The following is a 17,660-nucleotide window of genomic DNA, read 5'->3' on the forward strand; positions in this document are numbered from 1 at the left end:
GATAGCCTTGGCTTCTTGCCTGGAGCACTGGCTTGGCCGGCTGCCCCACACAAAAGCCTTTACTGTCCTGCAGCCCAAATAACAAGCCAGCAGAATGGCAGCAGCTCATAATGTACCTTGAGCAGAAATAATGTCAACTTTGAAAAAATTCCATGAAATCCTCCACGAGAAAGGGGAGTTAGTGCTGAGGGTAAAATAAAGGTGAATCTGTTCTATCTGTTGGGTTAAGGGAGTCTATCAACATTTTTTAAGGTCAAAGGAAAGTTAGGGAAGAAAAATAGAGCTGAAGATTTGATAGTGGAAGTAGATGTTCAGGGATGCCCTTCACTAAGCTGAGTATTAAGGCCAGCTTTCACATGTAGGAAATTAAGAAAGTTGGACAGATTTGGCAACTGAACAGATCCATGTCTGTTCACCATCAGGAGGACTCAGACATCTTAGTTATGTTTTCAGTGAGATTGTCATAGCTGAGCCACCCAAGCCTTCCAGTCTAGAGTAGTTATTTTTGTCACAAAGTAACTGCCTTTGTTAACAGAATAAAACGCATCATCTACACATTAACTTGTAGGTTGAAGAACAATTAAACCACTTTCAGGACCAAGCTTTGCAAAAGAAGCCCTTATAAACTTACGTGGTTCCCAGTTCCCCACATTGTTTTGCATTTTTGTGGCACCTGCAGTGAAAGAATCAAATGGCTAAAACACTGAGATTTTTAATGGAAATGTTGACAACACTGCAGATCTAGCAGTGCTGCTACAATAATCATAAAGTAAGCAGTGCTAGTCTTGCACACAAATTAGAAGAAAGTACTGGTGAAGTCCAATACCTCCTTCTAACATGAACTTCATTATCACAATGTTGTTTTGGATGGCTAAGCGTGAGAACGGTGAAAATAAATGTCAAAGACAGCCCATCAAACATATCAATTTCCAGTTTCAGTTTCCAGTTTCAGGAACATAGTATGTGTACAGCAAGACAGATAGAGACAGACACAGAGAAATGAGCCCTAGTATTATAAATGCACAACATATATTTAACTCATCGCATCTCTTTTGCTATTTCTCAGATGTTGTCAAAATTCTATAGGCAATGGTTTTATATCCCTGTTTATATCTGAATTTCTCTCACTGCAAGTTAGCCTTGCTGCACAACAAAGCTTTGTTCCTGATGGGAAGTACAGTTTTGGCCCTTTCTGTAATGCTTTTCCCATTCACTATGGGATCAGGATGGCTGAGCCAGTAAAAGAGCAGAAACCAATAACTTTAAGTGCAAAATACTGACAAAGAGAATGGAAACCCAGTTCTTTGTTAAGTGAGAAATCCAGCTCTGGAAAGGAAGGTGTGTTTTAACTGCATTTGTCAACTAAGCCCCACGCAGCCACCAACCCACTCTTCGTGCAGCAGGGAGGGGGAGAGAACTGGAAGAATAAAAGTGAAAGAACTCTTGTGTTGAGCTAAAAACAGTTTAATGGGTAAAGAAAAAGCTGTGCACACAAGCAAAGTGAAACTAGGAATTCATTCACCATTTCCCATGGGCCAGCAGGTGTCCAGCCATTCCCAGGAAAGCAGGGCTCCATCATGCTCAACAGTGACTTGGGAAGACAAATGCCATTACTCTCAGTGTCTGCCCCCTTGCTTCAGAAGCTTCACACATGTAGCATACACAAGGGCAGAAATATGTTCTCTAGGATTCAGTAAAAAATGATCCTTTGGCTATAAAAGACAGTGCAGCCTTGCTTGTATACCGAATGATGCCATTTTGGGTGCACTTAAGTCAATTAGCAAAACTGATATTTGACTAAAATAAAATCTTCTAGTGCCTATACAAGCACGATTAATACCTCAACACATTGAAGTTGTATGAATTTTACAGATCTCTTTCTCAAGAAATATTTTTTTCTGTCCAGTGGATGAGTGGATGTGAAATATTTTGTTCTTTCCAAATGAGCACCTAGGGCATACGCTTTTCGAGGTTAGAGGCCTAGCTGTCTCATCAAAACAGCATTTTTCATGGTTTCTGCTTGTACTTTCCAGCAACGTCCTGATATAGTAAAAGTATAGCTTTTGTCATTGCATTTATTCATCTAGATTCAATTCAGCTCATACACATTGCTGACGATCACAGAGATCAGAGAAAAAGATTGCCCAACCACATTCCTATTTGTCAAAGGAGCTGATTTTTCTTACTTGAAGGAAATTTTGATACAGATCTTAATTTCTCACTTCTCATTTTGATCACCACCAGAAATGACAAGCAGGATAGAAATATAAGCCTCAAAACTCAAGTTTGGTCTGAGACCAGATTTAAAGTTTGGAGATACTTCAGGATGCTTATTTCAGGATTTTGGTTTCTATCCTTGTAGAGACGAACTCTCATCACATTGTGCAGATGAAGGTATAAGGCCAAACTAGAAACCACATATGTCCTTTACATTCAGGATAACTGGGCAGATCCAGTCACAAATTTCTGTAAAATTGCATGTAACCCCATGGCCAGTGTCATAGTGTAACTGAATAATGTTCAGAACTGATGCTGATTAGAACCAAAACTGCATCCACCTTTTCAGGAAAAGAAAGAAAAGTTTCAGGATCTGGGCTATATTGAAAAGAAGAGCATCCAACCAATCTATAAATTTCCTATTGGTCTTTAAAGCAAAAAACATCAGGAGTGAGTTGTTAGATGAATTTAGCAGCAGGGAAGCCTGCAGCTCATCAGCTTTCTCTTCCTCAAAAGTAGGTACTTATTTCAGTCAAGAGGAATTGTTGCTGGGGTTCTCCAGGCATGGTGATGTTTTTGTAATAATAAAAAAGTCTGAACAATGCAATTGCATCCCCGCCCCCCCCAATCATCCTTTTTGTTTCTCCGCTACAGTAATGAACTTCTTTAGATGTGCAAGGTCTATACTTTGATTGTCAAACTGTAATGCACGAAAAGAGACAAACAAAATAATGGTTAGTATTCCTTGTGAGGTAGACAAAGCACATGTGAGCTAGGCACACAGGTTGGGTGAACTTCTTTTCTTCCCATACTTGCTTCTTCTCAAATTCTTCATTGGGAACAGTTTTCCTTATAGAAGGTTTTTCATTTACTTTTAATGACCACAAAATCTTCATCACAAATTTGTTTTTCCCTTTAAAAAGTAAAAGGCTTTTGGGGAAAGTTATCAACAGGACCCTTCTCTTTAGCTGAGATGTGCCACAGCAGTTTCAGAATTTTCACAAGAGTTTTCTCAATAAGGTCCAAATAAAGAAAGAGACCTGAATAAAACCTGAAGACAAAGCTCTCAGAAGTCCTATTCTGAATGTGAGTATACCTACGTGCTGTTGGCCTATGGCCCCATGAGAAAATGCTGGTGTTTCCTCACAACCATTGTGAATCCTGGATCAGGCTTTGACACAGAAACCCCTAGCCTCTGCTGGGCAACTCTCATTTCTAGCCAACATGTAGAGTAGGAGAGATTTCCATTGGTGTCTGCACACCACCAGCAGTGTTAGTGCACACAGTCAGCTTTCACCTTGTTAGCAACTGTCATGGTTATTGTACAATCAGTCTTCTCTACACATCAAGCATGAAACATCTGGCCACCAGCACTGTGGAACAGCACCATAAAGTAACAAATTGACATAAGGATCAGTAATGGAAGGAAATCAGCTGTATCACGGAAGGTCTAGAAGCAAAAGAGAAACAGAAGTGTAGCATTTCAAAATTAGAACATTCCTTCTTTTCTTTTCTTTTTTTTTTTTTCATTATTAGGTATCTGAGAAAGTTAGGGAAGATAAGCAACTTTTAAGTCAAATTCCAAAATGGTCATTTTAGGAGAAACAACTGACAGTACAAGAAACAATCACAGTTCACTCCACTGTTGATTTGATTCTTGGATGTGCTTTGTTTGTAAAATAATGCAAGCCTATAATAACAGAAGACAAATAAAAAGGACTGCACTTCAATTTTCTGTTCTGCTACTGCCTGGCTGGAAGACCAGTAAGATATTTCTGACCTCTCAATATTTTTTTATTCACAACCTGCAAAACAGATACAATAGAAGAGAATCAAACTGTGACATTTAATTAATATATGTAAAGCAATAGGACATAAGGAGACAATAAGTATTGTATATTTTCAAAGTACACATTTTGTCCCCCACAAAATATATATATGTCAATACTTGAAGGAAACTCAAGATATCTCTTATTGTGCTTTTGAAATGAACCTATTTCCCTTTTTAAAATATTTTCCATTTTATAGCAATCATTAGAGACTGGTTCTCCCTATCTTCTTGCTGATTAATGCCTGAAAAATACTGCTGTTAAAAAAAAGTCGCACAAATAGGGTGAGAACTGCCCTGAAAATAATCATTTGAAAGGCATGTTATTTACATGATACTGATAAAGCCCAGTGTTGTTTTCCTTGGGGTAAAAAGGGCTCCTTCCCTTACCATACAAATAGCATAAAATATGCAAATGAATTTTGCATTCAACAAGTCAAATATTCTGCATGTTTAATTTACAAGTTAACAAAATTCAAACCATTTCAAAGGCTACAAACATGCCATAAAATAAAAGATGTTCCACACAGCAGAAGCTGTACTGTTGCTCATTGATAAATTATTTTCTAGAATTCACATTAACAACCACATTACTGAAGTGTTCTCTAACCCTCCAGTGTTACAGTTCAAGGTAATATGTGACAGATTTGAACATTCTTAAGGAAGAAAATCTCCAGAGTCTGTAGATTGCGGCTTTGCTCCCTGGGAGATTACAGTGGCTTTTATATCTGTTACAAACGTGCAGTTATACTGATAACTTCAAAAGTGGAATATTATATATCATGCTAAAATTCTCCACCAGCCCATTATGTTNGTTTTTTTTTTTTTTTTTTTTTTTTTTTTTTTTTTTTTTTTTTTTTTTTTTTTTTTTTTTTATTCAGCTATTGCTGGCTTGCCAGAGATCTTGAACTTGAGAAAGGTTAGACATCACAATGCTGAAGCAGTTTGTGAGCATCAGCAGATTTAGCTTGTAATTTCATTGATCTATGTGGGCTTGCTGTTTGCAAACCAGCTGCTGCACTGTTTCCCCACAGCTACTGATCTGAGTAGCATTGATTTTTTCCCTTACATTAACATAGCATTACTTCTTTAATGGGCATTAAATGACTGGATGTAAATACAAACAGGGCTTCAACAACAAAAGAGAAAAAATGCATTAGTTCTTTTTATTTAAAGAACTCTATTAATATTTTTCAAGAAAAAAATTAAAGGCATGAGTTATTGATCAAAATAAATGCTATTTTTATTGTTGTAATTTCCATTTTTCTTTTGCCAAGAAATAATCTTTTTCCTTTATTGTGTTTACTCATAGTCCAAAAGGTTGCATCTTACAAAGATTGCCTTTTTGTCTCAGTAAAAATGGTAAAATAGATGTTTTTAAGAGGAATCATAGAAGACAACACCATAGCTCTTCATTGTGCATACATCAAATCTAGACGAACCCATTTCAGCTTTGAAGGAGATATCATCTTTTAGCTCTCAGTCTTTAACTATTAAAAAAAATCAAATGGACTTCAGTTTCCACAGAATGGATATGACATCTGCAGCACACCATGAACTGGGTATCTTACGTATAATATACTTAATATAAGGTTATAGTCTCATCACATGTTACTTTGGTCCTTCAGTGGGTAGTGTTTTAAATAATCTTAGTAATTCGAAATTCAATGCAGTGTAGGAATGACAATGGAGAAAAAAGTAAAGCAGATGCTAAAACCCCAACCAAACTCAAAACCCAATGCCCAGAATCTATTAGCTCAGTCATTTATGTATGAATCTGATCAGGCAAAGGTTCCTGACCCTCTTTAACAGCAAGAGGCAGCCAACAGGGATGTCCGTACCAGAAAGAGATGCAGAAAATTAAACGTCTTTCCTATAGACATTTCATGAAGAGGAACTGAATTAAGAGTGCTGGGAAGTAACAGGTAAGAACTTCCAAAGAATACCAGCGGTGAGTTACAACTCTGGTTGCACACGACAGTAGGCAGCAGTGTCAGTGCCATAATTAAAGTACCTCAAAAACACAGACACTCCAGCAAGATCTAACAAGAATAGGACTTCCTTTTAAGTATATATGAAGGGGAATTTTTATCTTTTATGATAAACACAGCTTATGTTCTGATCGTGGAGCCAGGTTACCCTGAGGAAAAGGTCCGCTGACCTGACAGATGGGAATTCCTCATTCTCATGTAACCGTGTCTACTCCTATACTTAAAGAGAGCAAATAATTTCACATGGCTGCTGCAGTGATATCTGAGAAAGAACTAATGATGTATAGAATGGTGCTGAAACTGAAAATAACTCATAAAATGAGGACCAAAATTTACCTTTATAGAAGTTAAAAAGTATGTGTTGTCAATCTAACCTCTCCTAGTCTCACAGTCCTATCAATCTGACTAGCCAACATTTAATGCCAGTTTTAGCAGATGCAATTTCCAAATCATTAAAGATAATATTAAGTAACACTGGCCCCAATGTGAACCTTTAAATCATCCTACTATTAACCTCTTTACACTCATAGGAGAAGACTTCCAGTGCAAGTTTTTCCCCATCATTTATTCAATTTTTAATCCACTGTGAGATCTTGCCCCTTACCTCATACTTATATTTTTCTCTTAATAGTCTTTTATGATGGACTGTATCAGGAATTTTTTGAAAATCCAAATAAATTATGTTCACCAGGTCACCTTTATCTACTATTTTATTAACTTTTCCAAAGCACTTCAGTAGGTTAGAGAAGCATGCTTTCCCTGCATTGTGCAGGTTTGACCCTATTAGGTTATATATATGTCCATATGCTGAACTATTCTATCCTCAGTTAGTTTCCCCAGAAGCAAGACTAAGTTCAATGGTTTTAATTCCCAGTATCTCTTTTTAGTCCTGTTTTAACAACCCACACCATATCAGAAATTTACCAAACATCACTGGTCTATATCACTTCTCGCAAGTGTCTCCTCTATTTCATACTTTACTCTGATGTATGTTCTTCTATCTACATTAATTGTTTTCCATTTTTACATGAGTTTATCAAATCAATGCACTTCCTTTGTAAAAGACTACAATTTCTGATAGTGCTGCTCTGCCTCTAATATATTTTGCACAGTAACTACATCAGCTTCAATCTATAAGGAAGAACAAGGTGAGATTCTGTATAACTATTGAACTCTTCCCATGGTGAGTAGGTAATATGGTTTTAATTTGACATTTTTTGTTCTTTTTAATTATTTTGCCTCTCCGAGTACTCAGATGAGCAAGTATTCACTTCTTCCTTCAACGTCATAAAATCAATTTTGCAGCTTTTGGGGATTTTGGAGTTTTAATTTTGTGGATAGACGTGGATCATCAACCTCAATGGATTATTTTCTAGCTTCACTTTGAGCATTCTTCTTAGACAAAGAGTGGAAAGGAAGGATCAAATCCTAACACCACCAAGACATAAGTAACTGGTCAAACTCACCAGCAATATGCAATGCCAGGATTTATTAAAAGTGGCTTTCATATGTATCTGGCAAATGACAGAAAGAAAGAGGTTGTGAAAAGGTATAGATTTGTATTCTGGTCTTGTAGAAGATGTGCTCGGTCTATGCTTTAGGTACACAGGTCTTAATGATCAGGAAATATTGTTGAACACGATTTTTAGTGAAAAAACATTGAAAATTCCCACTGAAATGTGTACATGGCTAAGTAAAGGTCAGTAAGGTATTGAGTAAACCTGAAGTGTTCACATTAGAGGATTAGAAACTCAGAATTTTCAGCATTCAGTGAAGTCAGTGGACTTTCCTCTAGAATTCGAGACTCACTGCCCTTAGCAGTCCGGTCTGAATTTGAATGGATGAGAAAACTGAAAAGGAACTTGAACTGAAAATTATGGATTTGTTTATGAGCCAATATAAAGCCAATATAAAACCACCAAGTATGAAAGCCCAGGTTTCAAACTATGTTGTGTTTCTACAAAACCCACACCCATTAGCATCAACTGGGTTTAAATTTCATTACAAAAATATCACATAGCTCTAACTATAATTATTAAGGTAGATAACTGCTGCCTTTGTTTTCCCTTCAAATAGAAGTTTCAGTTTCATCTGTGTTCAGAGATTCTCTGTGCTGCACTGTTAAGCACAGATTTCTGCTTAAATTATAATTCTATCAGCTTCAACATATGAAAATAGAACACATTTTAATGTGTGTGTTGAACATTAAATCATTTTTGCTTCAGGGAAATTCTTGTAAACAGTAACTGTCAAAAATTATAATGACACAAAATTAAAATAATAGAAAATAGTCTGTAACAACAGCTTTTCTAATCATGTCAACACAAGTTCGTGTCTGCATCTTCTAACTATTCCTTCACAAAAAGTAGGAAGGTTGAGGAAGGAAAGCTCAGGTATACAATTTTACACTTTTGAAGAAGAAGAGCTGACAAATATCTTTGCTACCTTTTTTTGCTTGCTTACTGTGAAGTACCCTTCCATCAGTGTAGGAAAAATGCAACTAATTGAATATATGTATATTTTTGTTGCTATGACAATTACCTTTTCAAAGAGAATTTTTAATTCCTAAATGTTTTTTTCACAAAAATATTGGAAAATAGAAGAGTATCATTTAAGCCCTGTAAACTGGACTAACTTCTGAAAGTCTGCATTAAGTGAGAAAGAAGCTGATCTGAAGAAATTAAACTGCATCAGAAATATTGACAGACATATAGATTGAATTACATGAATATGAGATAGATACAGACATGGAGCTGTTCTGCTTAGATCAATGTCAAATGAATTTCAAGATTATTTTACTTTTGGGTTTATGTCTCTTTTTTTTTTTTTTAGATTTTAATTTGAATTAGTAGTATGGAATAAAATCCCTATTTATTAACTTTAACTTACCAACAAAAAATATCTAACTAGTAAAAGCTCATCTGAAGTTAAAATCTTCCATTTTATGGATGCCAAGTACCAATATAGTTTACGTTCTTCATGATGCAAATTATTCAAGAGCAAGAAGTGGAAACTGATACTTGAATGTTTCCATCCAATAATGTGGCCCCTAACCGATGTACCGAGGCTGTATGTGTATGGTGAGGTTGTATTGCCCCCTATAGTCACTCTGTGTCAGCTGGAAGAGGGGGAAGAGAAACGGGAAAGTGGGAGAAACAATTTGCCAAAAGTGCTACACCTTTGGTCCAGATTCATACTTTGGAAAGGGCATAGTGGTGAACAGTGGACAAACCTTTCTTGCCCATGCTGTTCAAGAAGACTTTGTATGTGCTACTCTCCAAGCACATACACATGAAATAAAATGTACTCTTAAATCCAGCTTAGAAGGCCTCTGCAGTCCCTGTGGTCTGGCTGTGTTTGGGATGCACTTGCTGGATGCTGGTACCTGCACACTGACAGAACACCAGGGATGCCAGTGTACCTGCCCTGTGGACTCAGATGCAGGAGGTGGTTGACTTTGATTCACCAGCAGAAGGTAGGAGGTCCCACAGGTGACATGTCTTTTGCCCTCAATGGACATACCTTTAGGGACTGAGCATAACAGCATAATAATTCCACTCTAAGGCACGAAGGACTAGGAAAGTTGTGCCTAAATTTCAAAGTAGAGACACAAACTGCTCTTTGATGCAGCATCAGCACAAGTACCAGAAAGAGAGAGAATAGGTTCAGATAAAGGTTCCTGTTCAGCAGTAAGAGAAACCGCAAAGAACACAGTCAGTTCGTTCATGCTGCCCATGGACACTGGGAATGCTGCCCTTTAAGGCCTTTGGGCCTGGGTAGGGCAGAATGTTCCCCACTTTTCATGACCCTTACAAGGGAAAAACAATGTTCCTGGACTCAGATTTTTCAAGCCAAGCACATCTTTCTTAACTTTTCTCTTAACTAAAAATTGTTATCTATCCACAAAATTAATTAAATCTCAGCTGCTGCCCTACTACTTTTCTCTTATGAACATAATTTTGCACAGCATTCAGTATATCTTTTAACAGGCACAGACACAATATAACAAAAAGCATTAAATTCTTTAGGATCTCTTCAAAATATCTGATTAACTACTGGTGCTAGTGTGCCAGTGACTTCATGGAAATGGCAAACATTCTGTAAGTTCTAGACCAACACCATCCTTCATTGGGTGCAATACACTTATCCTTACTTGTCTTATTTCTGGGAACAGCTTTTCTACTACCACAATTCTAGACACACCTTCAGCTAGAAAAACTTTGTGTTTCTCCTAAGAGGTGATAGCTTTCATTTTTCAATCTCTTACCTCTTTTCCCCTTGGTGGCACAAACATGTTTGTAGTGACACAAGGGACTAAATGGAGAATTTATGGAGCTAAAATCCTATGCTTCTTTCCTACCATGTTATTTTTAGTTTGAGTCAGTTTTGGAAGCTCACCACGTAGCAGCACCAATGCTTGGACTTGAACAAGGGATAGGAGAAAAAGAAATAATAACAAAAGGTTATTGTAACTCCCTAATTTAATGTAAGTGATCTATTGTGACAATTGGAGGGCTTTCTTTGTATAGCTATGCTTTCAAGAATATGAAATGTCCTTAAAATGCCTCTGTATTTCATTTGGTCTGAGAAAAAAATACTATGAGTGTTCCTATCCATGTACCTTTACAAATATTCTCTATCTAGACAGAAGAAATAGTCCTGCAAAGTGGAGTTGAACAATTTGTTTAGTTTTTGTGAGTATATGCCCAGACATAGTCCCATATTAAACATTTATTTTACTATTATGACTAGAGACTCAATAATGACTAAGCTACTGATGAGATGTGATTGCTGCTTACCCAGCAGATCAATACTGTCTCACTGCCTCCTGATGTGGAGGGGTGTATCCTGATAGTATTCAAATGTTCGATTATGTTACTCTTAACTGCAAGCTCTCTGAAGTAGGGTTAGGTTTTTTATTCTATTAACCCTGTACGAATTCTATAGCTCATGAAGATATGAAGTTAAGCAGAAATAACTTCAAAGTTAACCCCCTAAAAATTGTACAACATTCACCAGACGTGTTACATCTTCTAGTTGTCTCACCTAGAAAACCGACTTTATTCTTGTATTTCCTAATGTCTCATTTTACTTTCTTTCCATCCCATATATACTAAAGTACTGTTGCTTACTAGATATCATTGGGTAATAATTCAGCTAATGCAAACTTTTAACAGTTAGCAATTCAAGGCTATGTTATTATCTTTGCCCTTTATTTCCTCGTAGCTATGGTTCTACACAAACACGTATACATGTATATATTGTCTTACTTCATTGGTTAGAGGAAAATTCTGTAAGGATTACTTGCTCGTCCATTAAATATTTTTTTTTTGCCTAAATCACATCAAGCATTTTTCTTCAACTGACATGATTTGATCATGTCCAAAGAATGTACAAACAGTATGTCCTTCAATTCATGAAAATGGGAGAGTTTCATGATGTTAGGAGCATACTGTACCTTCATGCTAAAGAACCAAAAGTCACAGTTTGACACAGGTCTAGCCCCATAAATGTGCAACCAGCTTTCAGCCACAGTGCACTACCTAACTGGTGCAGAAGACAGTGACACATTTGGGGAAACAACATTTCTGAATGCTAAACATACAGAGATGAGCCACTAAATCTTATGAATTATCCATGCAGAGCAGACAGAACATTTGTTTTCAAGGTCAAATGAGAAAGATCCCCTGACCCATGTGGTAAACTACACATTAATACATTTATCCATCTTTTGAATGTAAGGGACAAAGTCAACACAGAGAGAAATGAAGCAGTGGGGTAAGTCTGTCAAGCTACCAAAATCATTATGCCATCTGTTTTACTGGCATTTTTTATGTCTGTGCAGGGCATACACAATGAAAAAATAGATCTCTAATTCAAATTTGAATTTCTTCCAAACTAGACTGCAGTAACAAATATATTTACATTCTTTGGATAACTCTTAATTGATTTTGTTTTACATACAGTTTTTTTCATATTCATTTAATAACCTCATAACTAATGCAACAAAAAGTAAAACAAAATGATGCTAGATTTCTTAAAGGGAAATTGCAGTAGTGTCTCATAAATGTTTCTACAATTCCCCCTGGCCTTCACCAATCAAAACAGAGAGTTTTGTTATGGTTCTCAACACTAACATTTAATGAGTAACAGTTCAGAAAAGAAGCAAGGTGGTCAATTGATTCCTCCTGAATATACTACTATATGCTAAACAACTATTTAACAATTACATACTAAACCTGATGGGTTGTTGAAACACAGTTCTTCAATAGTTCAAGAGAAGGTACTTGTACTACTAGGAAGCAGAAAAGAGAATGAATTCTGACTGAGAACTCAAGTTTAAACTCTCTAATAGGGCAAAGAAGCTCAAAAGTTAGTGCAAATCCATCCTAAAGCCCTTTAAATTAGCGGTATAGGGTAAAAAGATCTTACTGGGACTCAGAGTATCACAGCTTCTCTTGCTTTACTCTTGCCTTACCAGAAAGAATAAATGACTTGGTTCCTTTACAGGGCATCATCCCTGCCTTGCCCTATCACAGGGAAGTCTGAATTTCTGACTATTCCGATTAGACATTTTTCTCCCTCCCACACTCACAGTGAGAGAGGCAAATTCACATTTTTCCGTTTCTCCCACTACAATATTGTAAAATCTGAGCTGGACTGAGCATTTCTGTCAGAGGATTCTACCCAGCAATATAAAGGCTATGACACATGGTACATACAGTGCATCAGTGTACCTATATTACAGTTTTTCTAAATCATTGGGATAACACTAGATAAAAATAATTTGGAACATTTGCATCTCTGATGACTGTAGAGCGGTAGGATCTTGCAACAAATATTTCTGAGTATTCACCACTGTGTTTTTTGATATCTCTACACAGGCAGTTAGTTTAATTTCTTATATATCCATGTCATTTTTCTTTCATATTAATATTCCCATATGACAAGTACATTACTTCAAGCTGCTGAATTGATTTTCAAGAGGAATCTTGGTTTACATAAATTGTCACTTTTCACCAAATTAAAAAAAAAAAAAAAGCCAGATTCAATTCCATCTCTTCTAAGAAGCATTGAGAAATACACTAGAGTAGGAAAAAATCATAAGCTAGCAGAACCAATCGTACTGTTTTTACAAATACTTGTGAAAAAACAGTGACTAAGAAGTCTGATCAAGATAAAAATCCAAAAGTTCAGTGTATTTCCTCCTCTGGATGGTTCAAGTTTAGAAATTGAGAATACCCTTTAAAGAAACTGAAACTAAGGTAGCTTTTCTTGTTTAGTACATGTCCACCATCTCTAGAACCAGTGAAATATGTCAGTGGTGTGTCTGTCATAGAGATGTTTTCACTGTGTGGACGCACATCAGAGAGAGAGAAGCACAAAGTACAACATTACCCACCAAAATTTGTCTACACTAGTGTATCTGCTGAGTGTTTTAGATCTACTCAGCACTTTATTGCTGCCTGCAACCAAAGTCTACCCATGCAATAGGTTTTGACCCTATATAGTTATTCTGTGATATGTCTGCAATAAAATATTTCCTATTTGTTTCCTATGTTGTCCTAGCTGAATCCCTTCCCGTCTCTTCCCTTCCTTTCATTCCATTGTCACTGTCTTATGTTTAACTGCAATAAAATATATGTTTTGCTTTAATGAAGAAATTAATACACAATATCCTAATATTCTAACATTTACCTATAACACCATGTAATTGCATTATATAAAGTGCCCTATAAAACAGTCCAGTTGCTCTTCATTCTTATCTATTGTGTTTTGTTCAGTTTGGTATGATAGTGCAGAATAATAAGAGCATTAAAATTGCATGATTGCTGTATTGGAAAAATACCACCAATTTTGGTCAAGTACTAATGAAAAATGAATGCAATTCCTCACCAAATTTGGACTGCCATTTTAAAAGCAGTCATCTAAAACCAGGCAGTATTTAGAAATGCATGACTACAATGTTTACCCATGAAGAAAACAGTGTTTCTTTATAATTCCAAAGAACCATATGTCTCTTTTAGCAGATCATACCAGTTTCTTTTGTGGAGGCTAATAAGGGTCATTAAACACCAATGGATCTCTGAGTCCTTCTTCAGAGTCAATGACATTGTAGGCTTCACCAGGGATTTCATTTTCCTTCTGTACAAGATCTTCAGGGCAAGGGAGGCAAATGAACTATGAAAAACATAATCACTGCTTTTACTGGTGCTTTTTTTCATCATAAAAATTCCATTTATTTAAATTCCATTAAAAAACATATTTGCCTGCTGAAATCATAAATATATACTTTTGTCATAATTTTTCATTTTATAAAATAGTTTTATCATTCTTTCAGGGAAAAAAATAAATATTCTCCATAACAAATAATACACAAACTTTTTACATAAACTTCAGGACAAAGCAAGTGGTTAAAAAAGTAAATTCCTCCAGAACAGTTTCTCAGAGGTGACAGGAAAATATTTCTCAACCACCTGAGGGGATTAACAGTCTAACATTCAGTTTCAGAAGAGTCTTGAGCACCAAGGTTCAGGTTTTCAAAAGTACCTCGGCCTTTAACTCACATTTTAATTTAAGAGAGTTAGACCCTCAAAACCTATGAGGATCTAGAATTCAGGATGAAAAGCCTTACTGAAAGTCAAGGGAATTTGAGTTATCAAAGGCCAGATTTTTTAAAAAGTATTTGAGGAACTCAGAAGCAGAGATAGGTGCCTAGCTGATTTTTTTTTCAAAGCAGAGTGAAGAAGGGTTAAGTCCCTAACACTCACTGAGATTAGTGTATTCTTAGAAAGTGTTAAGTACACCTCTGGATCCTAATACCTTTAAAAAAACCTTTCCTTGAACTGGTTTTGAAAGTGGGCTTTATCGTCTCAATGCAATGATTTATGGTATGTTTAAATCTTGACCTCACAAAGATTGCCATAGCCGTGCTTTACTCAAATAATTTTGCATCATAATCTTGATGGAAATGGGCAGAATTAGATAATAAAATCTTATTTTTAAAAAATTTAGTTGGCATTTGGATCCGTAAATTGAAAAAAACAGACACTTTTGTTCCACCGTGATCGTACTTTGGAGAGCTCTGTTAGACTCTGAGCATGTTCAGTTTCAGGAATTCACTCTGTATGTGCTAAAGCAGCCCAGAGCACAATCATGTATGTATGAAGAAGTCATATTGTTAGAAGTGCTAGAGTTTGACAATACAAATTACTAACTTGCTATCACTATATTTATCATCGTTGGCAAAGGAATTTCAACATGATGCAAATTTGGCAAGATGCAGTTTGGGATTTTGATTTCTGAGGGAGCAGAATTTCTTTCTGGTTGCATTATACCATTATTATCTGCAGCTCCATTTTTTAGCCCCTGCTAATTTATTTCTTGCTTTTATAATTTACCCACATAATTATCTAAATATAAATTTCCCTGAAACAGGTCTCAGTATTCAGCCCTTAAAATGAATCCACTCTTTAGAACTGAAAACATTAGTTTCTTCCTGAGTAATGTTTGATTTTTTTTCTGTACTGACTGGCTTCTGAACACAGTGGCTGATGGTAAGCTTTGTCAAGAGATGCTGAGATATAAAGAACAACAGGTTACCTTATAATCTCTTCTTGTTAATGCCTGTTCTGGAGAGCACCTGCTGTCTTTAAAAGGGATTTGAGTGACCCAAGATTAAGAAGTCTCCCTACAACAATTACTGTTCTTATCACTGAAGAATACTCATACCAATGTGACATCTTCCTGATGGTTTCAAATCCACAGACTGAGGGAGAGATAAGAGTCAAAGAACCATACAGTGCAATTATAAGATGACATCAAACCAGTCCAATACAATTCCATTTTGGAGAAGAGTAAAGCTAACAGACTAATTGATTTCTGCCTGAGAAGTAACTATTAGGACAAAATAGCCTCTGATTTCATTTAAAGAATTTTTAAAGTGCAATAGTGCCTACAGTATTTCTAATCAACTTTCTAGATCATCCTTAATGTGCAAATAACATAAGGGGCACCAGGAAGTTAAATGAATCACACGATCCAACACTGGCAATGATTCAGATAGGATATTAAAAGTCGAGACTACTATCATCTGTATGCCTTGCTACCTCTTTGATTTAAAAGATACAAAAGTATAACTTCTGTTCTTATGAAGTCAAGACTGTGATATAAGTAAAGAATCTTCTGCCGCGACACCCATCATAGTATGTCCTTTACCCCCAAAACATTTTTATAAGCCTGTTTAACCACTGAGCTCATCACTTGTACTGACAATGTCTGTGCAAAGCTGTTGAAATATTATCCAAAAGTCATAAAACTTTGAAACATTATTCAAAGCCACTAATATTTTGAAAATTAATGTGGAAGGGTGAAATTTTCAAAAAAATTGTACCCATTGAATCTGCCCATCTTTCCTTCTTTCCAACACTCCAGATACAAAAAAAGGACATGAACTGTAATTTTGTTTCTCCTCCTCTCCTACCCTCAACTAAGGATCCTTCAGATGTCTTTGAGAAATAGGGAAAAAAAACCTCAAACCTAAATATCAAATAGTCCTCTTTCATACTAACTGAGAAAGTGAACCTGCTAGGAACCTTCCTTTTTTCAGTCTGAGGGCATATTTAGGTCTCCAGACGACCAGTGTTCTAGGTTAGAGCGGTAATGTTTACATCACCTAATTTGTTTACATTGTATGTGAACCAGAATGGAATTTACCTAGTTTTATTTCCAAGTAGAGAAAAGACTTGTGGAACTCACAAACTGGTTAGAAACAAAAATTCTTTATTTCAAATCGGATGCAAAAGAGAAGTTTGCCAGAAGACATAAGTAACACGAGGCAACAATGACAAAGGGGAACTGAAGATTGATATCCTGGATAATATGTGATGGAAAGCCAAGATGGCAGTCTGCTACAGCTGTACCAAGTCAAGAAAGCAAAATTATCTGACGTCAATTCACTTGGCTGTGTTTAGAATACCTCCAGTGGAAAAGAACACATTTCACTGCTTATAAGCTCTCTATTTATAAATGTATTAGAGTATTTTGTGCTAATAACAAAACTGAAAGGATAATCTCAATATAACTTCAGAGCACATTATGCACAGCTGTCTTCTTGACTGTAGAACACCTGAAATCCATTGATTATATCCATAGTGGTTAAAAAAAAAAAAAAAAAAAGTACAAACAGCAAACAAATTAATTAGTAAGCTGGAGCATGCTGTCAAAAGCTAGGATGGATAAACACTAACTTTATTGGGGTCTATGCATCCAAAATCTCAATGAATATTATGTTTCCAGCACTGCAGAAATTGTGCCAGCTACACTGTGGACCCCAGTGGTACATGGTGATCTACTAAAATAGACAGATACAAGAAGGTAGACTTCTGTTTGTCTGTATTGGACATAGAAATCCAGGCTCTTTCAGTGATCCACAGATCAGTTATTATACAACAAATCCCACCAGCTCCTTCACAGCTTGCTCAGCTGCTGTGTCACTCTGTAGTCAAAAAGCCTTTAATCTTCAGGCTGACATGGGCGCAATGAGTCTACAGACTAAAATTTCATACACAATTTGGCTGAAAGCTAATTACTGCCTGTAATTCTAGCTGCTTTCCTCTGAGTAG

The 17,660-nt window shown here is 36.2% G+C and overlaps 1 protein-coding gene across 3 annotated transcripts in view; it reads right to left on the reverse strand.

Annotated features, from left to right (window-relative positions):
* LOC114063754 overlaps positions 1–17,660 on the reverse strand; it is a 198,280-nt gene that overhangs the window by 13,084 nt on the left and 167,536 nt on the right. For 2 of the 3 annotated variants that reach the window (XM_027896256.1, XM_027896254.1), the window contains one exon: positions 15,726–15,805. The exons of the other annotated variant lie outside the window; for it this stretch is intronic. In XM_027896256.1, coding sequence (XP_027752057.1) covers positions 15,749–15,805 — 57 coding nt within the window. In that variant the 3' untranslated portion in view covers positions 15,726–15,748. Of the gene's footprint in view, positions 1–15,725; positions 15,806–17,660 lie in introns of those variants that run through there. 3 annotated transcript variants of the gene reach the window in all.

The sequence above is a fragment of the Empidonax traillii genome, unplaced genomic scaffold, assembly GCF_003031625.1.
Source record: "Empidonax traillii isolate 1590-97213 ecotype Southwest subspecies unplaced genomic scaffold, ASM303162v1 scaffold490:size896199, whole genome shotgun sequence".
Lineage (NCBI taxonomy): Eukaryota > Metazoa > Chordata > Aves > Passeriformes > Tyrannidae > Empidonax > Empidonax traillii.